The sequence below is a fragment of the Moschus berezovskii genome, chromosome 2 (genome assembly GCF_049115385.1).
Source record: "Moschus berezovskii isolate FMDL1 chromosome 2, NW_MosBer_1.0, whole genome shotgun sequence".
Classification (NCBI taxonomy): domain Eukaryota; kingdom Metazoa; phylum Chordata; class Mammalia; order Artiodactyla; family Moschidae; genus Moschus; species Moschus berezovskii.
The window spans coordinates 112,311,093-112,339,052 of record NC_142461.1 but is presented as its reverse complement, the minus strand read 5'-3'; the positions used below and the strand labels follow the sequence as shown (position 1 = coordinate 112,339,052).

The 27,960-nt window shown below is 35.2% G+C and overlaps 2 protein-coding genes across 15 annotated transcripts in view; one reads left to right on the top strand and one right to left on the bottom strand.

Moving 5' to 3' along the window:
* CFAP210 (cilia and flagella associated protein 210) overlaps positions 1-9,066 on the top strand; it is a 95,452-nt gene extending 86,386 nt beyond the window's left edge. For all 3 annotated transcript variants that reach the window (XM_055398292.2, XM_055398291.2, XM_055398294.2), the window contains 4 exons: positions 39-178; positions 2,072-2,264; positions 3,453-3,617; positions 8,596-9,066. In XM_055398292.2, the coding sequence (XP_055254267.1) occupies positions 39-178; positions 2,072-2,264; positions 3,453-3,617; positions 8,596-8,940 (843 nt within the window). In that variant the 3' untranslated portion in view covers positions 8,941-9,066. The remainder of the gene's footprint in view (positions 1-38; positions 179-2,071; positions 2,265-3,452; positions 3,618-8,595) is intronic.
* A 425-nt stretch (positions 9,067-9,491) lies between these two features.
* Positions 9,492-27,960, bottom strand: part of PPIG (peptidylprolyl isomerase G) — a 42,094-nt gene continuing 23,625 nt past the window's right edge. For 11 of the 12 annotated variants that reach the window (XM_055398284.2, XM_055398277.2, XM_055398287.2 and 8 more), the window contains 7 exons: positions 26,865-26,894; positions 26,632-26,771; positions 19,189-19,402; positions 18,296-18,463; positions 16,854-16,941; positions 15,240-15,376; positions 9,492-15,075 (listed from right to left, as the gene is read on the bottom strand). In XM_055398284.2, coding sequence (XP_055254259.1) covers positions 13,968-15,075; positions 15,240-15,376; positions 16,854-16,941; positions 18,296-18,463; positions 19,189-19,402; positions 26,632-26,771; positions 26,865-26,894 — 1,885 coding nt within the window. In that variant the 3' untranslated portion in view covers positions 9,492-13,967. Of the gene's footprint in view, positions 15,076-15,239; positions 15,377-16,853; positions 16,942-18,295; positions 18,464-19,188; positions 19,403-26,631; positions 26,772-26,864; positions 26,957-27,960 lie in introns of all 12 variants that reach the window. The other variant, XM_055398288.2, reaches the window with a different exon arrangement.

Here is a 27,960-nt window from a genome sequence, read left to right as displayed (position 1 = left end):
TGCTTTGTGATAGGATAACACAATTCCCTCCCCCCAAGGAACATTTGAATGATAAACGTACCATCAAAGCTGTAGAACAGCAGCAGCAAGAGGAAGAAGATGAAAAGATTAGAAAATTTATCAAAGCAAAAAAGCGTCTTACACAAATGGGGAAAGAGAAAGAGGCTGCAACACACAGGTCAGCGTCTAAAGTAATTTTTGTGCTTAATAAAGTACTATCTGAAATTATTTTATTTTAAACCAGAAGTTGTGATATGAGAGTGCAGTCTTTAGGAATAAAGATCTAATTATTTTATGTATATCAGGGCATTTAGTGACTTGGTGATTTCAGCTTGGAGCATGTGAATTGGGGTTCCGTTGGAATATTGATGTCATTTATGTGGTAGATGACTGGAAATACTGAAAATCTCTGCTTTAGGAGATGGGTATGAGAACTGTATAAAAGCTGGAGATGTCTTTATGAGCCATTGATATGCAAGTGGCAGCTGGAACCGTGGGTACAGGTGAGCTCACCTAGGGGGAATAGATAAGAAATGAAGGTGACATAGTCCCTATGGAAATCCATAGTTAAAGGTCAAATGGAGAACAAAAATAATATGAAGACCAAGGAATAGTTTCCAGAGAATGGAGGAAAAGCAAAGAAACTGCAAAGGGTGGGGGGTGGTTGTGGGGGTGGTGAGAATTTAGTAAGGAGAGAGCAGTCATCAGTGTTAGATGACTAGAGGGAGAGAGTTTTAAAATACAGCACTCATCAGATGTAGACGTCATTGCTTACCTTAGTGAGCAATTTGGGATGAGATGAGTGAAGATACAGTACATCGTGTTTCTGTCTAGATTATGCTTTTCACTTGTGCAAAACCCTCTGGTGGCTTCACACCTCACTTAGAGTGTTGATTATGGCCCATAAGTCTCTGTACCCATCCTAATTCCCAGTGACCCTGACTCCCTCTCTCAAACCTCATTTCTTACTGTTCTTTCTTTCCCTCTTCATCACTTACACTGAACTTCTCCTGTACCCTCTTTGGGAAATTCTCACCTTCCTTGACTCTTTCAGATCATTACTCAAATATTGCCTTCTCACTCAGGACATTCCTGTGTTATTTAAAATTATAACCCCACACCCTACATTGCTTATCACTTTAACTGCTTTCTTTTTTTCATTGGTGATACAGTACTATTTTAATTATTTAGTTTGCTGTGTCTCTACCCCAACTATTGTGAAAACTCCACAAAGGCAGAGATTTTTAATGTTTTTTGTTTACTTCTATGTTGCAGTAGCTGCAATAGTCCCTCGCACATAATAGATAATCAATAAAAGTATTTAAAATATTGTTTTTGAAAGCCTAGATAAAATGTGACTTTTTCCATGAAGGCTTCCTTTTTTCATTTGCCCACATCACTTTCTAGGTTTATTGTGGCATTTATCACCTTTTGCCTGCATAGTTATTTACATAATTGCTTTTTCTCCACTTTATTTTTTATTAGTTAATTTTTGGCTGTGCTGGGTCTTTGGTGCTGTGTGGGCTTTTCTCTAGTTGCAGTGAGCAGAGGCTGCTGTCTCATCGTAGTGCACGGGCTTTTCATTGCAGTGGCTTCTCTTGTTGTGGAGCACAGGCTCCCAGGCATGTGGACTTCAGTAGTTGTGGACTGGGCTTAGTTGCTCCATGGCATGTGGGATTTTCCCGGACTAGACTCAAACCTGTGTCTCCTGCATTGGCAGGTGGATTCTTTACCACTGAGACAGCAGGGACACCCTTTTCCCACTTTAGATAGTCACTTCCTTGGGGCATGCATTGTGTCCTTTCTTTTCGTTTCTCCAGTGTGGCTTTGCAGATTCACTCCGTGGTCAGTGAATATGTCACGACTAAAGTTAAAAGTTACCAAAATGCCCCTGTTCCTTTAACAGATAGGTAATTGTTGATGATGTGCCAGGCACTATGCTTGGCCCTGAACTAGAGAGAGGACTTAACCCTGTGCAAAAGGAAAGTTATTTATCTTCATTTAAAGTATGTTGGCTCCATAACAAAACCATTCTTGAAGACTTGACTAGTATATGGCTATTTTGTTATAGGCTAATGGAGGAACGGAGAGAAAGAATAAATAACTTCCTGAGTAAACTAATGAAAGAGAAATTTGACAATGAAGATTTGATTATTGCTAGAGATATTGCAGAAGCTGAGGCTGAGTGGGAAAAAAGAGAAAGAGAAAAGTATGAAAAAAACAAAGCAGAATTAAAAGCAATCGCAGAACATAGAGCTCTTGTGGTAAGCAATTCACTAATGCCAAGTAAAAATCAAACAAAATCGAGCCCTTTGCTGTAGTTTCTTAGTCCCTCTGCTTCTCTGACAAAAAACTAAGAGATTTGAAAAACAATGTATAAAATTATCTTCCAATATTCTTGAAATCAGACCATGTTTACTTTCTAACAGAAGATGACATGATAATTACAAATATCTTTATAGATATAAAGTAATAGTCTCTTCTGTTTCAGAACCATCTGAAATGTAAAAAAGTTATTAACTTTCATTTGAATGTTTTTTAGATAAACCAAGTAAAAATTCGGAGAAGGCAATGGCAAGCCACTCCAGTACTCTTGCCTAGAAAATCCCATGGACAGAGGAGCCTGGTGGGCTACAGTCCATGGGGTCGCTACTAGTCGGACAAGACTGAGCAACTTCACTTTCACTTTTCACTTTCACACGTTGGAGAAGGAAATGGCAACCCACTCCAGTGTTCTTACCTGGAGAATCCCAGGGATGGCGGAGCCTAGTGGGCTGCCGTCCATGGGGTCGCACAGAGTCGGACACGACTGAAGTGACTTAGCAACAAAGTAAAAATTACACAATTACTCCATTGTGTAATTTTTACTTGGGTTCAGTTCAGTTCAGTTGCTCAGTCGTGTCCGACTCTCCGCGACCCCATGAATCACAGCACGCCAGGCCTCCCTGTCCATCACCAACTCCCGGAGTACACTCAAACTCATGTCCACAGAGTCGGTGATGCCATCCAGCCATCTCATTCTCCGTCGTCCCCTTCTCCTCCCGCCCCCAACCTTTCCCAGCATCAGAGTCTTTTCCAGTGAGTCAACTCGTCGCATGTAAGTGTATCTTAAGTATTAAATACTTAAGAATTTATCCCTTACATGACTGACTTCCATAAGATTTAGATGGTTTTTAAGCATTATAACAATTATATAATGCTATAGATGTTTCCCTATTTTGAGATGGTCTTGCTTTTCTGTTCCTATATATTTTTAAACCAATATCATTCTACTTATGTTTTCATTGTTTCTTGATATTACTACAACAAAAAGTAAACTGGCCATGTGGGAGTCATCCCAGTTTTGGCCCTTTCATTGCGCCTGGCTGACTTTCCACTTGGAACTTTCTAACTTCAAGGCCATTGGTTGCTAAAAATGGTTTTAATTTTTTCTTTTGCTTTCTATCATCTAGATGAAGAATAAAGAGGAAGAAGAAAAACAAAGGAAAATAGAGGCTACAGAACAATTGCTAGCTATCCTAAAAGCAGACCAGATTTTCTGGGAGCATGAAAAGGAGAAAAAGCGGAAAGCTGATAAAGAACGTCGAGAAGTTCAAGATGCCCATATTCAGCAAATGGTAATTTATTCCTAAATGTTTATACTTATAAATAAATATGTAATATAGATTTCATGAGTTTTGTTTTCCAAAAGTTTTATCAAGTAAGATTAGATGGTTGCTATAAAATAAAATGTACTAAAAATGTGAAGTTACTTTTTATCAGTATTGAAGTTTCTGTACTAGGTTTATGTCTTTTGTACAGATATAGTTCTTTAGTTTCAACTGTGTTTTAGTAAATGTGAAAGAAAATACAAATGCATATGGCAGGCCATGATGCTTCTTTTATTTTTCCCCTCTTTATAACTATTATCCAGAGAATATGTTCATTGGGATCTCATAGGTTTCATATTTGAGGTGAGTAGGGGTCCCAGAGATTTCAGAACATGTATGCAGGACTGGGCATGTAATCATTTGTTTCTGAAAGCTGTTTTCCACAATAGCTCTACCATTTTCCATTCCTCCCAGCAATGTATGCAAAGACAAGTTGCTCCACATCCTTGCTAATGCTTGTTATTGCCATCTTTTAATTTTTAACAATTCTAGTGCAGTGTTATCGCATGGTGTTGTTTTGCATTTCCTATCAACTAAAAATATTGGACATCTTTTCATGTTCTTTTTACTTGTTGTGTGCCTTATTTTGTGTTTACTTAAATCTTTTGCCAGTTATTTAGTTGGGTTGTTAATGTGGTGAAATATACATAAAATTTACTATTTTTAATCATACAGTCCAAGGGCATTAAGCACATTTATACTGAGGTGCAGTTGTCAACACTGTCCATCACCATAACTTTCATCATCCTACTCTGAAACTGTACGCTTTAAAGAGCCACTGTCTGTTCTACCTTCCTCCCAGTTCCTAGTAACCACTGTTCAAGCTTTTGTCTCTGTGAATTTGCTATTCTAAGTACCTCATGTTAGTGGAATCATACAGTATTTGTCCTTTTTCGTCTGTCTTATTTCACTGAACATAGTATCTTCAAGGTTCATTTCATATTGCAGCATGTGTCAGTTTCATTCCTTCTTGATGATGAATAATATTCCATTGTACATATATATCAGATTTTGTTTATCCACACATCCATCAATGGATATTTGGGTAGTTCCCATATTTTGGCTATTGCAAATAATGATTCTGTGCCCACTGCCATATAGATACCTGTTTGAGTTCCTGTTTTCCATTCTTTTGCTTATATACCCACAAGTGGAATTGCTAGATCATATAGTAATTCTGTGTAGCTGTTTTTCAGAAACACCATACTGTTTTCTACAGCAGTTGCAGCATTTAACAGGGCCACCAGCAGTGTTCAAGAGTTCTACTTTCTCCCAGTTCTCAACACGTTTTCTGTTTGTTGTTGCTTATCATAATGGATTTGAAGTGGTATCGTAGTCTTCACATGCATTTCCCTCATGATTAGTGATATTGAGCATCTTTTCATATACATACTGGCCATTTTCATTCAGGCTCAAGACTTCCTTTAGCACGTTTTATAGCACAGGTAGGCTAGTAATAAATGTTTTTATGGAGAGGTCTTTATCTTGCTTTCGTTTTATTGGATATGTAATTAATTGGATGTCATTATTTTTTTCAACCTTTTGACTGTTTGTTCCAATGTCTTCTGGTCTTCACCATTTATGACTGGAAATCTGTTAACAATATTGTCTGTCCCTTGTATGTGATGTGTCATTTTTCTCTTTCTGATTACAAGCTTTTTTATTGTGGTTTCCTGCAGATTGACTGTGATGTGTTTTTCTTGAGTTTTCCTATTTGAGATTTGTGGTGGGTCTTGGATGTGCTAGTTAATATCACCAAATGTGGGGAGTTTTTTACTATTTCAAGTATTTTTTCCTGCCTCTTTATCCTTTTTTTTTTTCATCACGGACCCAGTTTGCACATGCATAGAGACATCTGATATTGTACCAGAAATCTGACATTCTGTTCATTTTAGTCAACATTTTTCTTTTTCTTCAGATGGGATTCTACTGACCTACCTTCAAATTCAGATTCTGATGCTGAGCTCACCTAGTGGTTTTTCATTTCAGTTACTGAACTTGCAACTCTACAGTTTTGTTTTTTTTTTATATATAGTTTCTAATTCTGTGATTCCCAATTCACTTGTTCTGAGCATATTTAATTTACTGTATATTTTCATAACTGCTTTGAAATCTAATTGCCAAAGTCAATATGTAGTCTCATTAATAGTTGTAATTTTTATAACTATTTAGTTATGATTGTTTCTGTTGAACTTTCTTTCCTGAAAATAACATTTTCCTATTTTGTTGCAGTGATTTTTGGTTGAAAATCCAACACTTTATATAGAATATGTTGCAGATTCTGTTTTGTTCTGAGGGTTGTTGCTTTTTTAGTAGGCAGTTGCTTTCCCTGGATGCAAACTATGAAATCTGCCTTCACCACAGTACCTCTGATGTCTTTGCTCACTTTTACATTTTAAAGCCTGGATCCCTAGGGTTCTTCCTCACTGTACTGATTTTGTTTGACAGTCATCCAGTAATATGGGTAGAGTTTATGTTCAGACACCTTTAGCCAGTAATGCTTTTACTCCTATGCCTGCTATGAAAGCTGTGTGCAGGTTTAGATTGGTAGTCCAAATCCTCCTGTGTGGATGTATTTTTATCAGTCAGGGATGTGTGTAGATTCATCATTACAGCTTTTCTCTCATTCCAGAATCTCCCCCTCAAATTTCTAGCTGTTTTGTCACTTGGCCCAAATAGAATCTGCCATCATTGCCCAGTAATGTGCATGTTTTCACCATCTGAGCTGGAGGGATAGAAATGCCCTCCAGACAAGAACGTTATGAACTTGTACTTCTTACCTTGTGATCTAGTAGTTTTTCATGAAAAAACACTTCTCAAGCAGTCGCCTGTACATAGTCATTTACCAATGCTCTGAAATGGTTGACTTTAATAATCAACTTTTCTGTGTTTTGCCCAACCTCATGTGGCTATTATCAGTAGGACCTGCCATATTATTTTGAAGCAAATACCAAGTATCATTATCATTTTATCAATGTGTATTTCACTATCTGTAAAACCCAGGGACTCTTTAGAAATTAACATAATCACAATTCTGTTGTCACATCTAAAACAACATTCCAAAAATATGTAACATTTAACATTCAGTGTTGTTTCAATTTTCCCCAGACTGTCTCATGAATTATTTAAGTTTTTTGAGGATGAAACAGGGTCCATATATTCTATTTGGTTGATTGATATATCTTTCAAGTTTCTTGTAACCTGTAACTCTTCCTTCATCCCCATCCTTCTTGTTCTTATTCTCCTTGTCTTCATAACATTTATCTTGCAATTTGTTGAAGGAACTGTGTGTTTGTCTTTTCGAGTTGTTATAGTCTGGATTTTGTGGGCAGCCATGCAGGGAAGTATAGTTCCTTTCATTTCATGCAAAATCCAGGGTAAGTCAGATTCAGGCTCAATGTTTTGCTGAAAATCCCTCATAGTGTTGTGTATTTCTACTAGGAAGCATGTGATGACTGTTGTCCTCACTTTCTGATACAAGCAGACTTTGGTGATTGGTACCTAGATTTAATTCATAGGTGGCAAAATGTATTTTCTCCTTCCTTCTCATTGATTGCTTAAGTTTTCAAATAAATTTTCATGATCAGCAATTGGTTTCCCTTAAATACAATTTTAAGACAGGATAAATATTTGATTTTCACTTTTTTGAGTTTTCAAATAATTAGCTAACATCTCCTAAGGTATTTGTTACTTTACCATGTCATCCTTTTTAGGATTTTAAACCAATCAATATTTTACAAATCTGTATTTGATGTATATAAAGTCTGAGGTACCAGTCATATGATCCATTATGGTTATCCTTTCCTTCCACTCTCATTTCCTTTCTGTACTTAAAAAACGTTTATCCCTGTTCCCTCAATGTTTCTATAAAACTGCTACCACATCAGTTTATCCCAGTTGCTCCAAGATCCTAAATTTCAGCATTTTACCATTGATGAGACAGTTTTTAGCCTTTTCTGTTTTTCCTAATGTTAATTAATGTCATTTCCTACTTTTTCAGACTCCCGGTGTCTGTTCCTATTCAACAAATAGCATAGAAGTCCTAGTGTTGAAATATAGCATTCTAATAAAAATTTGGTATTTTGTAGTGAATACGAAATAGTTGTTCTACTTCATCACAAATTTCAGTTTATGATTTTAAGCTACTATTTTATGCTGAAGTGTTTGGTTACTGATTTTGAAAAATATCTGCATGAATATTATAATATATTCACAAGTGAATTTTTAATAAACTCAGCATTTCTTAAAATGCATCAGATATAATGAAAAGCTGTCAACCAAAACATATAAAATCTTTAAAAAGACATTAGTCACTTCATATAATATAAACAGAACATTTTTGTAAATTATAAAAAGGAAATAATGAAATGCTAGTAAACTAGTTTTTGATAGATTGCTTATTCTACCTAGCTTCTGATCAACCTACATTGATAAATGTCACTTGTTCCAACTTCAGATTCTTAGGAAACAGAGAATGTAATTAGTTTAACTTAATTCAGATATTCATTGAATATTTAATCTTATGTGGCTGGGTCACATGGTATATGTGGCTGGTTTGTGACAGCAGGTTTGGATGCATCCTTTCAGAATAGTGGATGGACTGGGTCAGTGATTGGTATGTCTTCTATACTTGTGAAAGAACACACCTTATAATTGGTAGAAACAGGATTTTAAACTTGGTTATTTTAATCTTAATTTCATGCTATATTGTTTGAAGATGTACAATCACATATTAAGGTAAGCTTCACTGAGCCACTGCTTTGAACATATTGTGAGAAGAAGCATGGGAGAATTTCTGAAATAACTTACGTAGTTAAGTCAGGACTGTCAAATGTCAATGAATTTAAAAGCTGTATCTACAACTTCATATGCTATCTGTGTTTAGGAAATTGGTCAATTTTCTAAATGTATCAATATGTAATTATATTTTCTCTTTCCCAAACAGGCCAAACATAAATTTAATGCACTGCAAGCAAAACAAGCAGAATCAGAGTACTGTAGACTTACTGAAGCTCTTGTGGCTGAAAAGGAGAAGGAATTTCAGGATTATGCCAGAGAAGTAATTGAATCTGAGTCTGAATCGACAAACAAATATATTTATCCTCTTGTAAAAGCTGTACAAGAAGGACCTGGAGGTGGCCGTGGACCAGTTTTAGTGGACAGAGGTGGATTAAGACCCAGCTATCAGGCAAATGATATCACTGGAGTCCAGCTCCCTTTTTATAACTCTCGGGGATCAAAATATAATAATTTTCAAAAGTCTAAGGGAAGGCTAGGTTTTACATGGTAGAAAAAAGTTTATTTTTAAGATTAAGAAGACTAATTTGTAGCTAATCTGAGCTACACATCAAGTGAATTATATGCTTATAATTTGTTAATAAAGCTGCTTTTCATCTAAGTACAATTATGTCTGACCTAATTGATTCTTCCCCATTCAAGTCAGATGCTCTTTTTTATTCTGATAAAAGAAATATACAACAAAATATATAATTTTAGCTATTTAAGAATATTCAGTGGCATTAAGTATATTCATAATATTGTACAACCATTACCATTTTTCTAGTTCCAGAAGTTTATCATTGTTCCAAATGGAAACCCTGTTATCTGTACCTGTTAGTACACAACTGTTCTAATCCACTAATTCGATAAAGCATAGCTAAAACTTGTGGCAAAGATGTAAACTGGAATGAAAACATTCTGGGTTATTGAGAGGTCTTGGGGGTAGGAGAGGTGTAAAAATTATGAATCAGCTCTACTAAAAAATAAAAAGAAATACAGTATTACATTAGAAAATATGTTTAGGAAAGAAACCTAGAAAGCAATGAAAATAGAAAACACAAATTGAAACTAAAAGTATTTTAATACATAAATCTGTACAGTCCATATGACACATTCACATTTTACATATTCTCCTGGCTTAATAAAACATTTAAAAACACTCCAGAATTTGAAAATTTAATAATATTCACCTACTAACACATATAAATCACTGAATGGTCAAAATGTTTTTATTTAAGCATATATATGTTCAGTGACTCTCAAGTTAACTAGGTTCATTTTCCCTAAAGATGTCTAATTAAAAAAAAGAAACCAAAAACTAGACAGTATGTTTTATAAAACTTAGTTAACGTTTATATGGCTTTATGATGGTAAGTGTTATATTAAAACTAGCAGGCACAGAATATAATACAATGTTCCCACTGCTGAGAAACTGGAGGAATTAAAAAGCAAATGGTAGCATTCCAGTAGATAGTAATTCCATGTATAACCTTAAAAGTTTGCTGAGGCAAAAGACACCTTGCAACATGAAGCATTATGATTAAACAATTACATTAAAACTTATCCCTAAACCTGGAAATCGTCACTGCTGGCTAAATTCTTAAAAGAAGTTCAGTATTGTTAAAACTCTGCTCAGTTTTTATCCCAATACAATTTCTTATTTCATTATTAGCTTTTAATAAAAATAAAGTCCAAATAAACTAATACAATCAATAATTTAAAAAATACAAAACAAACCATTTGATAGTATAGTTTATTTAATACAATGTTTAACTATAAAAGTTGATACAGTTTCAGAGTTTAAATTCTGTAAAATGCAGTCTGCATAAAACAGTTTAACAGTTACTAGACTAATGATAAGAGAAGCAGCATTTTGAAACTAATTATACAACTGCAACAACAGTTTTATTCCTAAATTTCATTAAAAAAATATACATCACAGTGACTTTTGAGCTAGGAAAAGTACATTTTAACCTCATTTGTTTTTCCCTTCCACAAAGAGAGCAGCCACAACTTTTAACATCCTCACATACAAGTACCCAATTAATTTATCCTTCAAAATACTATAAACACACAAAGGGGGGAAACAAAATATATAGCATGTGCTTTTGGTAAACATAAGTATTTGCCTGCAAAAAGGTGGTGGTGGGGAAACATACAAATCAATTCCACCATTCCCCCCTGTACATAAAAACAAACAAAACCCCTCAACGACTCCCTTCTTTAACCTTCCTGATGGAATTTTTAAAATTTTGTGATTTTTCTTTCCTTTCATATTTACTTGTGTCACAACACAGGCCAGAATTTACATTTGCCTCAATCCTTTAAAGGCAGTTGGGAACTCACTATTAGCTAATGTTCCACTCCTGGAGTTTATTTTTTAAACAAGAATTTGTAGCAAAACAGATCTTTTCACAATAAACAGGTTAAAACCTACTACCCTTGGGGAGTGTACTCAACAGTAAATGTTGAAATACCAAACTGAACAATTACAGTAAATACAACCAAAAGGAGACAGAAAAACAGCCCATTTCATGTGTCTTTGTAACAACAATATGGTGCATATTTAAAGTACCTTCTAGGAAACAAGTTTCTGTAGACATCTACTATAAAAGTTCAAAGTGTGATTACCAAAAGAAAAATAAACTGCCACCTAGAGTAAAGCAAAATCAACTACTAAAAAATACACTAATTTGCTCCACTCACTAACTTGAAAACAAATTAGAACTGCCAATTAATATTACTACTCAAAATACCAAAATTAGAGAAAATTTTACTTTTCAGTTTCATATTTTCTACTGGGCACAAGAATCAAAGGCCATTAGGCAAAGCTCAGATGAGTTAATATTACATTTGTGAAAGATTTTTATAAGACAAATTCTTTGAAATTTCTGTGAGGGATCTGATTAAGAAACTTAGAATCTATCATCCTCTATGAACTCTCTTAACTATAGTTTTTAAATGTTTTAAAGCAACCTGGTATCTTCCCTACAGGCTCAATAACATTAATCTCTTCTGCAGTGTCAATTCTGTGGCAGATGATTTACACAGAAAAAGAATTCACAGGAAATAATCATAAAAATTTTTTCTCAGGTATTGCCAACCAGGAAATAAAAACAAACTAAAAATCTTTAAATGGATTTAAATCCACTTAAAGATGTTTGTGTTTACAGTTTACCTCAAAGTAACTATGATACCACTTTGGCAGGAAACAAATAGTTGACTTTTAGGAAAAGAGTTGTTCAAAGTAAAAATTAAGGGTTGCACAACTATTCAAAAGGTAATGAAAGAATTACTTGATCAGTGCAGTATTCAGATGCAAAGGCAGATGTATGGTTAATGCTGTTTGATAATTTTCTAAATGTTATTTACATTCTGAAAATAAAATCTAGCTGATTGTCATCTTTCACTTCAACTCCTTCACCATACCTCACTGTAAAAACAGCTAACAGTTTTTATAGGTCTAGAAATAATGCTTAGCATGGAATTGCTTCTTTGATAACCAAAATAGAATATTACTTAAAGCAATTACCAGTTTTCCCCACTATGGTTACTTATCTGTAATTCTTAGTAGATAAAGTTCTGGGATCAGACAACATACACGTATTTCTTAATTAGTATGGATTATTAGAAATCCTTTCTTAAACAGCACCTTTCTTGAAGCTCACATAGTTTATAACAAAGACTTTTTAAATGCAGTTCACTGAATTTAATACAAGCAAAAACTAATTTAAAATATATAACACATTATACAGCTTGGGGACTCAGGACTCAATTATCTCTAAGGTTTGTGATCAAAATCTCTAAGGAATCAATCACCCTGGATCATCATAAACATCTATTACTTTTATCATTAGGAAAGAGATTCAGTAAGACCCTGATATGGATATTTGTTTCAGGAAATCCAAACAATCTTATGACCATCACCCTATTCATTATGTAAGTATCATTACTGTATTAATCAATAATGGGAAGTATTATATTAATAAGCATTGCTTCGCTCAGTACAAATAGCATGAGTAGCTACTGGGTTTACCAAGGAGCTACCTGGTAATAAGTAGCTATAAGTATCAAATAAGGGATAAGTAAGTAGCTATTTGATACTATATTGACAAATATTAAAGTACAAAACACTCTAAAGGCAACTACTAATTGGAATTCTGAAATTTCTTTTCAAATGAGGCAGGTTTTGTGTTTACTGGATGTTCAGTATTCTATTTAGAAGAGAAATTACAGAATAAAAGGCCACACATCACTAAAATAGCAATATACAACACACAAACTTCTAAATGGACTTTGGATATCTTTAGTGTTTAACTCTGTAAGCTATCAAATTTTGCCACTTTCTATTCTACTGTATGTGGCAGTGTTATACATGCCAAGTTAAAATAATGATTAATAGTAATGATATAAAGCCACCTGAATAGAAAGAAATCAGAGTCATAAACACGCTACAGCCTATGATACATATATAAAAGAGATGCATTTTCTTGCCAGTTGAAACTCAGTTATGAGACTTAGAGAGGTCAGTTCAAGTTAAAAAAAAAAAACCAACAACAACCATGCAACGTTAAAACTCAACTCTAGGTTAGTGGCCAAAAAGAGAAATCTCATAAGTTAATGTGTCAATACCAACAATTTTTAGAATTTGTCTAAGAAAGACCTGCACGAGTGGTATGTTTTAGTGAGGAGAGTATTTTTTTCATTTTAGAGAAGGGCAATGACAATAACAACAATAACAGAACATTCGCCAAAAGCAAGCTTCATCTCTTCAGACCAAAAGCAACACAGAATTGAGAATTACAACCTGATCCTCAAGGTATAGTTCTTGTTAGATGCTGTATAACAGCAACTCAAGCCCAATCAGTACATTAACTGAAACAAATACTCAACTATATCTATAGACAGTTGATAAAACAGGAAAAATAAGAAACAAGCTGCTGGTAGCACTATAAAGAATAACATATGAAGTGCAATATATTTTAAAGCACATATTACTATAAAATCAAAAGTGATGACTTAATATCTCAAGTTATTAGGGTCCCACTTCTATATAATTAAAAGCTGCTGTTGCAAGCCTCTATTATAAATGCAATAGAAAAATCTATATAAGATTTCTTCTACCAAGTGGCTTCTAAGGTTACTTTAATCATGAGAAACATAAGCTTCTATAATAATGTATTCCAACAATCAGTTATCCTTCTTTCCAATTGGCTGATCACACAAATTAGGGTATAGAGGAGCATGTTTGCTACTGGCTGATTGTTACAACACAAAAATGCATACATGAAATAGTTAAACACAGCACACAGTATTACACCAAAGTGTTTTTCTCATTTCAAGTTTATTAAAACTTTAGCAGTACAAATTATCCAGGCTGCGGATTATCAAAAGATCAACTCAATAAAGTTCACATTGGAAAAAAAAAAAAGACAATCCCAAAACAATGAAAAGAAAAAAAAAACATAAAGAAGATCATCAGCAAGTCTCTAAAACTTAAAATCTGAGACAGAATGGAAATAAGTTTATACAACTCACTCATCCACTTTTGTCTTCATCTGTTCCAGGGCTTGATTCATGATCAAATTTTTTATTTTTATCATGTGCGTGGTCATTTTCTTGACCCTTTGATTTTTGGTTTTCTTTTTCCACTGAGGATCTGGTCTTCTCATCCTCCTTATTTTTCAAAGTGGAGAACTTTAATTCACTGTCCTGACTACTTTGTTTCACTTTTGAGAATGGACTTTGATCTCTATCTGCCTTTTTTTCCCTATTACTATTTGAACTACTATGATCACGATTTTTAGAGTACATTCTCCTCTCACCCTCAGAATTCTCTTTTCTGTGTGAACCTCTGCTTTCTTGGTTCCTGTACTTTTCCCTGTTTCTGCTCTGACTTTCTTCTCTCTCCGAGCTCCGTGAATCTCTCCTCCTCCTCCTGCGATCTTTGCTTCGTGACCTTCCGGGCGTTGCTCTCCGCTCTCGGCTCCGTGACCTCCCTCTTCTCCTGTACTCCTGCTCTCTGTACCTGTGATAGTCCTTGCTTCTGCTGCGCTCCCGGTCATGGCTTCTGGAGCGCACTCTTCTGCTCCTGTCCCTACTTCTGCTGCGTTCCTTTGTTCTGCTGTTGTAACTGTGTTTGCTTTTAGTGATATCACGTTCTCTACTCCTGGACTGCGCGCGTCTGTCTTTGTCCTTACTTTTATTATGCTCATGCTCATTGCTTTTGGATTCTAACTGTTTAGACTTCTCTTTGCTTCTACTCCTTTCCTGATCTTTTCCTTTAGCCTCAAGTTTTTCTCTTTCCTTACCATTCTCATGGTCCCTTTCTTTGCTGCCTGGCTTCACCCTCTTTTCCTCATGTCTATTGTGCTTTGTGTCTCTTTCCTTGCTCTTGGATTTCTCTTTGCTCTGACTCCTACTTTTTGATTTGGCCCTTTTCTTTACCTTGTTCTTATATTTATCATCTTTTTCTGAATTTCTTCTGATTTCTCTTTCTTTGCTGTTAGATTTATGGTCTTTAACTTTCTTTTCCTTTTCACTTTTCCTGTTTGGACTCTCAGACACATGCCTATGATCAGTTATTTTTTTCTCTTTTACTCTAACTGGGCTTCTTTGATTTTCTTTTATTTCATTTAACTCACTCCTAAAAAATGAAGAAAAAAAAGGTTTGGGGAAACTTTATTAGCTGAAATGATATTCTATTTTCCTTAAGATTTTCAGAAACAACTGAAATGACTCTAAATCAAATAATTTAAAATAGTTAAAAAAATACTTATTACCACATTTGTAATAAGAGTTAAATCTTACTTATCCCCTTTAATCCATCTTTCACCACTTGATACTCTCATTCTTTGAGCTCTCTGCATCTCCTGCCTCCAATGTGGAGGAGTCTCACTACGTCTGAAACGATCCCTTGATCTGGATCTAGAAGGAGTTCGATAGCGCTTTAAAAAAATAGAGGGGGAAAAACATTAACATATAAAAATATGAAAGTATTACAACAGTTACTAAAGTGTATGTATTTTTAGGTTTCAAAAAATGTCTGATATTTCCATGCCCTCTAAAATAATTAAACTCCCAATTTTCAGGTAGGAAATCAACGAGGCATGACATGGTTTGATATCTGTTTCCACTGCTAATGAAATGTGAGGTTATATATTCTCCTTTTAAATAATTCTTGGGTGTAACTTCTAAAAGAGTAAATATTGACAGCTATAACCCACATCAACAAAAGCTCTTTTAAATCTTCCATCACTTTTAAGAGTGTAAAGAGGTCCTAAGACAAAGAAGTTTGAGAACTGCTATGAGACCAGTTAGGAAGCCATTTATAGTTCAGAGAATATAAAATGGTGAATTGAACTAAGATGGTAGGAGTGGAACTTGAGAGAAATAGATGGATTTCAGCATATCTGAGAGGTTGAACTAATGGGATTTGGCAACAGATAAGTTATAAATGGTAGAAAAGAAAGATGAGAAATAAAATGATTCTTGGGCTTCAGGTTTAAGTAACTGCACAAGTGGAGGTGTTGACCACTGAGACCAGGAACCTGAAGGAGGGTCAGGCCTGAAGAAGAAGGGTGCTTATGCTCAACACTGTATATGCTGAGTTTGAAGTGTCCACTAAGCATCTAAACGGTCATCAAATAAGGCTTTGGTACCAGAAAAGCAGATGAAAAACTGAGTTTTCAGTGCACAGGTACCCAGTGAAATTACGAGAGTGATGAGACTGCCCAAGAAGCAAATACAGAGTGAGAAGTGTTAGCACTCTGAGGTACTACAATATTTAAAGATCAGGCAGCAGAGTATGAACTGGCACTGGAAATTTAAGATAGACTAGCCAGAGACAGGAAGAAAAGATAATGGAAGCAAAGGAGAAAGAGTATTACAAGGAGGGAGATTAACAAAGACAAAGACTGAAGCATCCACTGGATTTTGTGACGTGGAACTGACCATCAAGCAAGAACTGTTTTCAGGAGAGCGGCAGAAGACAACCTAGAATGACTAAGGAACAAGTAGGAAGTGAAGAAATAATATACTAAGTATAGCCTTGTTTGTTAAAATGTTGCAAACACAAGAAGATATTTAAATTCAGAAGAGGAGAATCCAGTGAAGAAAAAGAGTATGAAATGTAAGAATAGGATTAATTTTTAATAAGAGTAGACACACAGTGGTCAGGAAGTAACAAAAAGGCACAAGAAAAACCTCAATCTCATTTTATACCATGTACATGTAAAATCCATTAACATCTCATGGACTTTCAGCATAGAAGAACCAACACGAAGTACTATAAAAAGAGAACATACAATTCAATATCCACATCTACTCTAAATTTTAACTACTTATGTGAAAAAAAATATTAACCACTCCAAGATTTAAGATAAATGCAATATTATCAGGATTTCGGGGAAAATAATCACCTACCCTTGGTCCTCGTCCTTTAATTTTCCTGCCAGACCTAGTAACTAAAAGTCGTCTCTGGTATGAAGGAGGCTGGGAGTTAGGTAGATTACTAGAAGGAAGCAAAGGGAAAATTAAAACACATTATATAATAAAAATAAATCTGGAGAACATAGCTCTATTAATCTAAACTAATAAACTTAAAATCTTACATATAATCAGTGGTTCTCAACGAGGAATATTATCAATGTGAGTATGTATTTGGGAGAGTAGGGGAGCATTTTAACAAGTGTCAGTGACGAGAGGGTGCTATTGGTACCGAGTGACCACAAGTCAGGAACGCTAGAACCGTGTAATTCACGAGGATGAAGAACTGTTCTGTTCCCAAATGCCAACTCTGTTCTGTTGAGACAAACTGTTACATAATCTTTACGAAGATAAAGTCAACTTGATAGTGCTAAGGAACATGAAAAAACTTGGAGTAGGCTGTATGCTGTTCAGAGAACAATTTTACAGCTATCTGATTCTAAAGTACCGCATTATCCTACCAGCAGTTATTCACTGGTGATAAAACTATGGATAAGTGCAACTGATGTGAATTAAACAGATAACTTGATCTGAATTAGAAAAATATTTACTATCATGCTTTATATAAAAAAGGGAAACTACTTATTTTCAAATAATAATATGAATACTAGCACTAACAACATTCATGTATGCTATATTTGAAAATGCATTTTAAAGTTTCCTTAGAAACATCCTTTCCCAAGAGTTGAGTAAACTCAATTCAATCCATCAAAATTAACACAATTCAAGTAACCAAGATTTATTTTTATATTTTTACTATATTGTGAAAGTATATGGGGAATGAGCAGGTTTTTATCACTTTTATGTTATTTCTGATCATAAATAAGAGATATCCATCTTTTTTTCCTATTTTTGGACATAATTATTAAAATGATACATAAAGAACCAACAGAACTACTACTTCTAATAATGTGAATTATGTAGAAAAATTTTCAAAGTACTTGAATATACTATCAATTTTCAATACCACAATATTGTAAACCAGGCAAGGAAAACAGCATTTTCTCCCACCAGACAAACTGAAACGTAAAGGTTCTTACTTGCTTAAAAATTTAAGGTATACAAATAACAGTAAAACATTTCTTTTACATGGAATTTGTCTAGAATGCCACTTAACATACCTTTTTGCCGTTTGCAGTGCTTTTTTTAAAAGTTACTTTTATTTAAAAATCTATCTAAATTAAGTCAATTGATCTTTTCAGCTGTGTGACTGGCAAAAAGGAGCTGTGCTAACACTATCCAATTAAAAAATTTCAATCTTAGGACAAGGTCACCAATTAAATCTTATCTAAAATTTTAAAAACTGTTGCTGTTTTTTAAAAGAAAGGTTCTGTAATACAGAATGTAGGGCTCTTTGTAAAATAAATATATTGACATACCATTCTCTCTCTCTCTCTCTCTCCCTGTTCTTCCTTTCCTTTTCATCAGCTTTAGGAGGGCTTTTTCTCATTAGGAATCTGTTTTCAGGTATTGGAGGGATTTCTTCTGGACGGACAGTAGACTGGGGTTGTGCTTCAAGATTTTCAGCCTCACTTTCACTAGATGCGCTTAAAAGAAATACACAAACAAGTTCCATTTGGTTATTATGTACCCACCTCAATTTTCCAATTGTGGGTCTTTCTTTCCTTTGTAAATATACTATCTATCTATCATCCAGTCCCCCACTATTGACCAAAGATGCAGTTACATGGGGAAAATACTCGTTCCTCTGACAAACCAACCTAAAAGCAAAACCAAATGTATCTATTATCACATTCTCAAAAAATACTTTCCTTTAAAATGGAACCAAAATATTCCATATGCACTGCACTGATAAATTTAAAATACTTTAAAATACAGGTAAAGAAACTGCTTTAGAGGCAACAGACTTATGAAGATGAGCTTTAGCACAAAGACAGATTTTTTTCAGACACAAGAGAAAAGAAAGTAAATATGCTGACATAATCTGCTTTATGCTATCATAGGAGGAAAAAAAAGGAAAATACTCATTGGTTTCCTACAATTCTTACTAATTTTAAATTCCTTCCATAAAATATAAATGTATCTAATCAAAAAAGTCATTGAGTTCAGACAAAATGAACTGAATGATTTTGTTGAAAATTAAAAATGTACCCAAATTTAATCTATAGACTGTAGAAAATCAGAATGGTCTTATGCTACGAAGTATTTCTATTTTCATGTACCTTATAATTGATTCAATATCCCAACAGGTTTATATAGAAACAGAAGGTAATCAGAATACAAAGCCAGTACTGTAAAAGTAAATTAAGACCTTTTCTTGCTTTTCTTTCGCTTCTTCTTCTCTTTCTTGTGTTTACGAGAATTTTTCCTATGTTTCTTCTTTCTTTTTTTTGATTTCTCTTCAGAAGCACTTTCAGAATCAGAAGAATCAGAAGAGGACTGAGAATCGCTTGAGCTATCTGAGTCACTGGATGATGAGGAGGAGGAGGAAGATGATTTATGCCTTTTCTTTTCTTCTTTCTTAGCTTTAATAAAAGCAAAATGGTTCGGTCAATACTTTTTAGATAAACTTTGTAAGAGGAAATTTAGATTTTTTGGGGGCAAATTCTCCAAGTCCAGTTTTTAACACTTAGTTCATCCAGCTATTTGAACTGAGCAGTACAGGAGTTAAGACTCAAGATTAGAATCCAGACCTTCAGACTCATGGGATTCCCAGATGGCTCAGTGATAAAGAATCCGCCTGTCAATGTAGGAGTCGTCAAAGACATGGGTTCGATCCCTGGGTCAGGAAGACCCCCTGGAGAAGGAAATGGCAACCCACTCCAGTATTCTTGCCAGGAAATTCCCATGGACAGAGAAGCCTGGTGGGCTACAGTCCATGGGGTCACACAGAGTCGGGCATCACTGGAAACGTGCACGCGCACACCCACCAGATTCATGGGTCTGAGTTACATCTATATCTAAAGAATTCTAGAAAAGTTAACAGGTAAAAACACTAAACTAAGTCAATTTCAGGAATTAGTTGAATAACATTTTTTTAAAGCACAGAAATAACACTCAAGAACCTCAGATTCTATTATTTTTATAGTTTTCTTTTATTATCAATATTGGAAGCAGAACTATAGGAGAGAAGTAACAGAAAAAATACTTTGTATGAATGTGGAAAGGTAAGAAACAAGATTCCATTGGAATGGGCTTATTCAATGACTGACCATCCCTCTAATGGTTAGAGCCTGTGCTCCCCAACAAGAGAAGCCCCCACATGCTGTATTATATAGAGAATGCCCAATGAAGACCCAGGGAAGCCCCCCAAAAAGTTAATTTCAAATTGAAATTTTATTTTGGGTTAAAAAAAGTTTTAATTTTTAAAAGGGATCACCAAACTCAAAATGATTTAAGGACTAGGAAACTAACACAAACAAGTGAAGTTAATCAGGAACTGCGGAAAGACATGACAGACTGGATAGAGCCTGGCCTACCTAAAAGTTTTCTAATTCAAACCATGCTGGACTTAAAGAAATGAATTCAACTATCCAATTAAAACAGGGGTGGGGGGGGTTCTCTGGTGATCCAGTGGTTGAGAATACGTCTGCCAAAGCAGGGGACATGGGTTTGATCCCTACTCTGGGAAGATCCTACATGCCACATGGCAACTAAGCCTGTGGGCCACAACTTCTGACCCAGCACTTTAGGGCCCATGAGTTGCAACTACTAAGCATGTGTGCTGCAACTACTGAGCTCCATGCACCAAGAGCTTGTGCTCCCCAACAAGAGAAGCCACAACGATAATCCTGCGCACCACAACAGAGTAGCCCCACCCACGAGAGAAAATCCTTGCGCAGCAATGAAGACTCACACAGCCAAAACAAAACAAAACAGCATCTGATCAATTTTCTAGGTCTAACTACAAAGTTATATGAAATAGAAGCATAGAAGGAACATATGACATAATACAACGATACAAGTAGTAAAATTCAGTGTAAGCAATAATAGGAAAGAAACCCTACAGGTAAAATGACCTAGCTTGTTCAACAAATAAATCTCAAGAAAACATAAAAAGAAATGGTGGGACAATCTATGAAAAACAAACCAAAAAATTACAAGACCAATCCAAATGCTTGAACCTGATTTGGATTCAAATTCAAACATCAAAAAAATTAACATTTATAAACTTAGAAATGTGAACACTGTAAAGATTATTTACCTTTAGGAATATATGTGTATATGCCTGCATATGCTTATGGTATGCTTACTTTTTTTAGAAGAGTCACCTTTTAGAGATAAATAGTGAAAAGCTTATCAATAAAAACATTATCCTTAGAATTTGCTCCAAACAGGAAATGAAAAGTGGCCAAGGATAGGAAATATGAGATTGGTCATAAATTAATTGGTAAAGCTGGGTAATGAACATGGTGATTTGTTATACTATTTCAACCACTCTAGTAAATGTTAATGTTTTCCATAATTAAGAAAAATCAAAGAGGACAAAAAATTTATCTTTGGGACTGACTATTGGCTGTCTGTTCACTGACCTTAACTGAAAGGGTTCACATTCTGTGTTCCCCTCTCAGGAACACCTGAGGATTTGGCACTTGACCAAATGATTCTTGAAACTCTTTTTTTAATAAATTTAGTGGCTTAAAACAACAACTATTTATTATTTCTCACAAATCTAAAGGTCAGCTGAGTGGCTTTGCTGAACAGGGCTGAGATCTACTGATTTATTGTTGTTTTTGCCATGTTGTATGGCATGTGGGATCTTCGTTCCCTGACCAGGATCAAACCCACATTCCCCGCATTGGGAGCATGGAGTCTTAACCACTGGACCACCAGGGAAGTTCTAGGGCTCTGCTGATCTTGCTGAGGATTCCTGAAACTCTTAACTCAGAATTTATAGGAGTACACTGATTTGTAGAGATAAATGAGAATCTGGCTAAGTTACTGTACACTTGACCAAGGGTTTGTGATTCACCATCAAGATTGTTTTTCTAGTAATGATGAGATGCTGCTGCACTGGAGAATGGCAACTAGGTATAAATGATGAAGGGATACCAGAGGTAAAAGCGTCATTAAACTAAGGTAGTCTTTTCTCACCCAATTATGCTTCTCAGGACCATGAACCTATTAATATTAAGCATGAGATGCCCGGGACATATGCAAGCTCTGCCTAGAACCAGAGATCTTCACTATGACACTGCTGCTCAAGCTGTGTTGTTTCCTGTCCTGTATCCTTTCATAATGTAAGTTTAGTGCTGAGTGAAGCCTATCTTGTCTCATGAATCCAACTGATAATCTCATCCCAAGACCACCGCTGCTGGTGAGGCACAGGAGGTGTGTGAACTGAAAAACCTACTTGGACACACTAAAAACCTGAGGTATGGGGATTAGTGGGGAGAATAAAAGTTAAAGAAACCTAAGGAAGGAAATAAACTCATATGAATATGAGAAACTCTAAATAAAAATATCTGGGACTACATAATATGCAGGCAAAATAAAAATATTTCACAAAAGCAGAGAAGGGGCTTCCCTGGTGCTCAGTGGTAAGGAACCTGCCTGCCAATGCAGGAGACATGGGTTCAATCTCTGGGTCGGGAGGATTCCCAGGAGAAGAAAATGGCAACCCACTACAGTATTCTTGCTTGGGAAATCGCAATGGACAGAGGAGCCTGGCAGGTTCAAGTCCATGGGGTAGCAAAGAGCTAAACACAACTTAGTGACTAAACAACAACAGCAAGCACAGAATACAGCTGTTAAAATAACTTCACAAAACATAGTCATGCTTTACTCCATGATCAACAAAGCTTTATTCATCAGCTCCAGTTCTTATTTATTTTACACTGTGATTCTTTCCGGAGAAATACACTGCAATTGGTTTCTTAAAAAGCAAGCCCAGTCTCCCTATTAAATGTATTGAGAGTGCAAATGTTAGTTGCTCACTTGCATCCACCTCTTTGCGACCCCATGGACTATAGCCTGCCAGTCTCCTCTGTCCATAGAGTTCTCCAGGCAAGAATATTGGAGTAGGTTGCCATCCCCTTCTCTAGGGGATCTTCCCGACCCCAGGGATCAAACCCCAATCTCCTGCATTGCAGGCAGATTCTTTACTGTCTAAGCCACCAGGAAAGCCCTCTAAATGTATTAAATACATTTAAGAAACCATTATTTAGTTTTCACATCACTTTTCATGTACGCATTTGAGAGAAGCAAAATATCACAACAGTACAGAAGATCAGAAGGAGATTCATAACTATTTTTAGGGCAATATAATCTGCCTGAGATACGGATAGAGATGAGGAAAGGCTTTTCAATGACTACTGTTTTATGCTCTCTAAATTTTGAACAAAATGTACTTTTAAAATTGAAGAAAATTTAAAACTCTCAAGTCTGATAACAGTTGTCACCACATTCTTCAAAAAACTCAAAAACCTACTGTCTAACCACTTAAATAAAATCTATTTCAAAGCATCATTTATAAGCATATAACGATCCTTAAAATAAAATGAAATAGTCTGAAAGCAAAACACAATGCAAGTTAAGAATCATTAAGCGTCATAGTGGATTAAAAAGGAATTACAAAGAGCAACATTTTAAACTCTTGGTAGGGTGTGGTATATAATATTACCAGATACTGACTTTACTAGTATGATGTTAAGGTGAAAAGACAAGTTTCCAGAACATTTACTTATAAAAATGTAAGGTAAGAAAATGCTGCTTTACTAGTTTTTTGAGAGCTATAAATTTTATACCAATTAATTTCACATGAAACCTTTATATTGAAGAAAATTTCCAGGCCATCATCAAAATAAGGTTTGAAGTAAAGAATGGAATTATACCTAAAATAACCCTCTTTTCATTTCAAAATTACTGGGTCTTCCCTCTAAACAGTTTCTAAGTTTAATATCCCACTATTTTCCATGAAAAGTGCCATCACCATGGCTCTTAATTCCAGAATAAGAACACGGAAATGGGATCCTGTCACCATACAAATGAGTCTCTGATCTTTTCCACTGTTTCCTAAAAACAAGGTTCACCAGCTGCTTCCTCTATTGTGCTATTCTTTTTGCACTGCCAGGTAATCTGTTTTCTATTACATATATGCAAGATTTCTGCTCATTTAACTGTTTACTGCCATTTGCCATAACTCAGCACTTGTGTTTCTATGTACTCTGTAATATATCACTGGTCCCATCTCATGCTGCATGGTAAAGGTGTACAGATATCTCTCTAACAAGTGCAGTGAAGTCTGAAGAGACCAGCATGATCTGAGATCATGGTAACTTCTAAAAAATCAAGAAGTGTTCTTATCAAAGCAGTGGTCTGTGTTCTATCCTCCACTCTGCCTGCCCCTTGATAGCCTCTACAGGGATGCAGTTTTGGTTAGTCTCCAGTGTTCCCTCTCTGCACCTGTTGGAAGGATGTTCCCCTTGACTCTGAACCTTCTCAGGCACATTCAAATAGCCAGAAAAAGCAGAATTTCCAATCTCACAACAGCAAAGGGACAAAGGCACAAGATGATTGCCCAGACTCACCAAGACCACATATAGGTGGGCCCAGACAGTCAGATTTCTTCAGAAGTCTTTTTGTTTTCTTTAAGGAAGTTAGAAAAAGAAAAGAAAAAAAAAATTCTATATTTATTTATTTTTAATTGGGGTGTGTATCCTTCAAACAAGGTTTTGAATATGATGACAATGAACACCATTGTGCTACCCAAAGCTGTTTGACTATTTCCAATTCAAGACTGTAAGAAGGCCATCAAACATAAACTGGATGTAAGACATAGCTACACCTAAAAAAAAAAGATCATACAGATGCATGACAAAATTCATTCTGACCAATGTTCTGAATGATAATTGAAGGACTGTAGGGTAATAGGTGCCAAACTGTGTTCTTTTCCTCCTTCCATAGTGTGATCCTGAACAGAGCAGGCATGGACAGTACGCTTGAAACAAACCTGATCTTTTCACTAACTCCTGCGAAGACACTAACAAAGGGACAAATTTTCCTCAAATGATGAAATTGATAAGGGCAAGATATGCTTCCTTAGCATGAGTCTGAGTAACACACACTAGAACACTACATCAACTTTCAGCACAACTTCCTGGCCACAATGGCATGGGTAAAATTAGTATTTATCACTTCAGGTGAAAATATATGATAAAAACATAATAATATATAAACAGTGACATTCATTCACCTTCTCATCCATTCAGCAAATATTCAAACACTGACCAGTTAATACCAAAAAGAATTTTTACACCAAATGTATTAGAGAGTCTATGATAACTTTTATGGTTTAAGATGTAAGCTTTTTAATTACCTCAATCTCCTTCTAAATATGTAACCACACAGTATTCTTAACTGTCACTGGCAAAGAATAGATCCTAATACAAGATCCTTAAAAATTATAAAACACAAGAAAAAAGCCAAAAACAACTGTTGAGTACAAAATAAAATATGAAGATTTTTCTCGATGATATGGGAAGAAATGCCTTAAACCAAAATATTCTAATTGTACCAACAACACTTTGAAGAATAAAATGGCAAGATTCAGGGTCTAAAATTTTCAAAGTTTAATATAGATTGCTTTTTAGTTTTTATTAAAAATAAGTCTTCTCCAGGGATTTCTCTGGCAGTCCAGCGGTTAGGACTTGATACTTTCACTGCCATGGGCCTAGGTTTGATCCCTAGTTGGGAAACTAAGATCTCACAAACCCTGTCTGTGTGTGTCTGTGTGTGGTGGGGGGGGGATCTCCTCCAGAAACATTGTGGGTCTTTTATATTAAAGCAAAATTAAATGTACATATTACAGAGCACATCAGTATACTTAAAACTTGAGAACAGAATGTTCTACTTAGGGAAATTCTGAAAGGAATATTAAAGACTTTAATGAGTTAGCAACACCTAACAGACAAAGCTTTAGATCTGGAGCCAGCAAACTTGGGTCCAGTTCCCTGATGTGGTAAATAACAATTTCCTTGACCGTATCTGTAAAATGAGAGAAATAGTATTATATAGTTTTCGTGAAGATGAGAAAAGTAAGGTTATAGATGATTCTCACATTTGTTAAACATGAAAAACAGGAGATATTATTTATTATTCCTTAGACGATTAAGAATAGGTTAATTCAATATTTTATTGCTTTCCATACAGATTTGAAGGTAATCTCACCTCATTACTTTGAGACTGTCATACTCAATATGTGTAATAAACAATAGAAATTACATATTTAATATAAAGACTTTAAATACTTAAAACCAAGTTCTTACCATTTCAGATAGTATCATAGCAAACTACCAGTTTTATTAACTTGAAGTGTTCTTGTTTAAGTAAAAAGAGTGTCTCAAATGTGCCAGATGCTTATGAATCTAAGCAGTGCATGAAGGGGAAATAATTTATTCCCATAAAGTTTGTTAGCCTATGTTAAACTCTTCAATTGTCATCCTCCCCACACTCTTTTCCTAGAAGAATATTTACCATACTATTTAGACAACTACACTTTTCAAAAAAAAAAAAAAAAGACCAACATGGAAGCAGAAGGATGAACTACTGTAAATTAATGACAAGGAAAGTAAATCAGTTTCGCAGTAAATGAACAAAATATGGAGTAAGGTAAAACACATTTAAAAAATACAAAAATATATTAAAAATATACAAAAATGTTATACTTATGTTCACTCTAGTGTAAAGTTCATGCCAACTAATTAAGACTGTTTTGTGCACACAAAAGTTAGCAGAAATATATACTTGCATTTACCTTTAGATTTTGGAACTAGCTCTCCACAACTGAGTATCCGCACCTCAGCAAATGGTTTGCTAGCTGCATCTGTTTTCTGGTTTTCTATTTCTCTCACAACTTCTTGACCAGAAATCACTTGTCCAAAAACCACATGATGCCTAAAGAGTCAAGTAAAGATGATTAAATAAAAGTTTCTTATTTTAATATATTAATTTAAAATAGGTTGTAAAATACATGAAAATAATCTTTACCCATCTAAATGAGGAGTTGGTTTTGTTGTTCTTTTGGAAGTCATCAAATAGAAGAATAAAAACAAAGTCAGAGAAAAACAAAGTTAGCATCTCTAAAAAGGAAAAGAAAATAACTGCATTGGAAACAATGTAGAAAACAAGAATTCATACATACGTTAACATAATAGAATCTTATTTACCTTAACCTTAAATAGAATTGAATGTAAGATGCTTTTGACATAATGCATTTTGAAAATTTTGTTCTGAAACACCTATACATTATTGAAAATATACACGAAATGAAGATGTTTTGTTGTTACATCTATCCATCCATGTTTCTTGCATGTAACTGGGTTCTTACTGCATATTCATAATTGTACAATGTTCTACTATCTGGGTATACCATAACTTACCAAAACATCCCACCAGTTTAACAACAGTGCTTTTCAGACTTAGCATTTTAAACTAAGAGCCCAGGTCACATTCTGATGCACTCACATGTGTTCCATGGGGCCTGAACAGAAGTGGTCCATCCTGTATATTATAAATTTTTAAACTAGCCACCAAGATTTACAAACTTGGATACTTCTATATAAAAATCCATATTCCAGACCTTTTTTAAAACCTGGAAGATATGGCACTTGGCATGTGGCAATAATTGGTCAAGCTGAGTATCCCTGTCTTCTCTAAAAGAAAGATTAATAATTAAGTTCATCATCCCAGCAGTCTTTATTCCCTTATGTTACCTGCCTAAGACCTAACCTAAGGTCTTAGAGTTTGCTATCCCTGCTGCTGCTAAGTCACTTCAGTCGTGTCCAACTCTGTGTGACCCCATAGACGGAAGCCCACCAGGCTCCCCCGTCCCTGGGATTCTCCAGGCAAGAACACTGGAGTGGGTTGCCATTTCCTTCTCCAATGTGTGAAAGTGAACAGTGAAAACGAAGTCGCTCAGTCATGTCCAACCCTTAGCGACACCACAGACTGCAGCCTACCAGGCTCCTCCATCCATGGGATTTTCTAGGCAAGAGTACTGGAGTGGCTTGCCATTGCCTTCTCCGTTGTTATCCCTAACATAAAGTAAATCTCATTTTGAAGAAAGAGATCTGCATTAAAATTT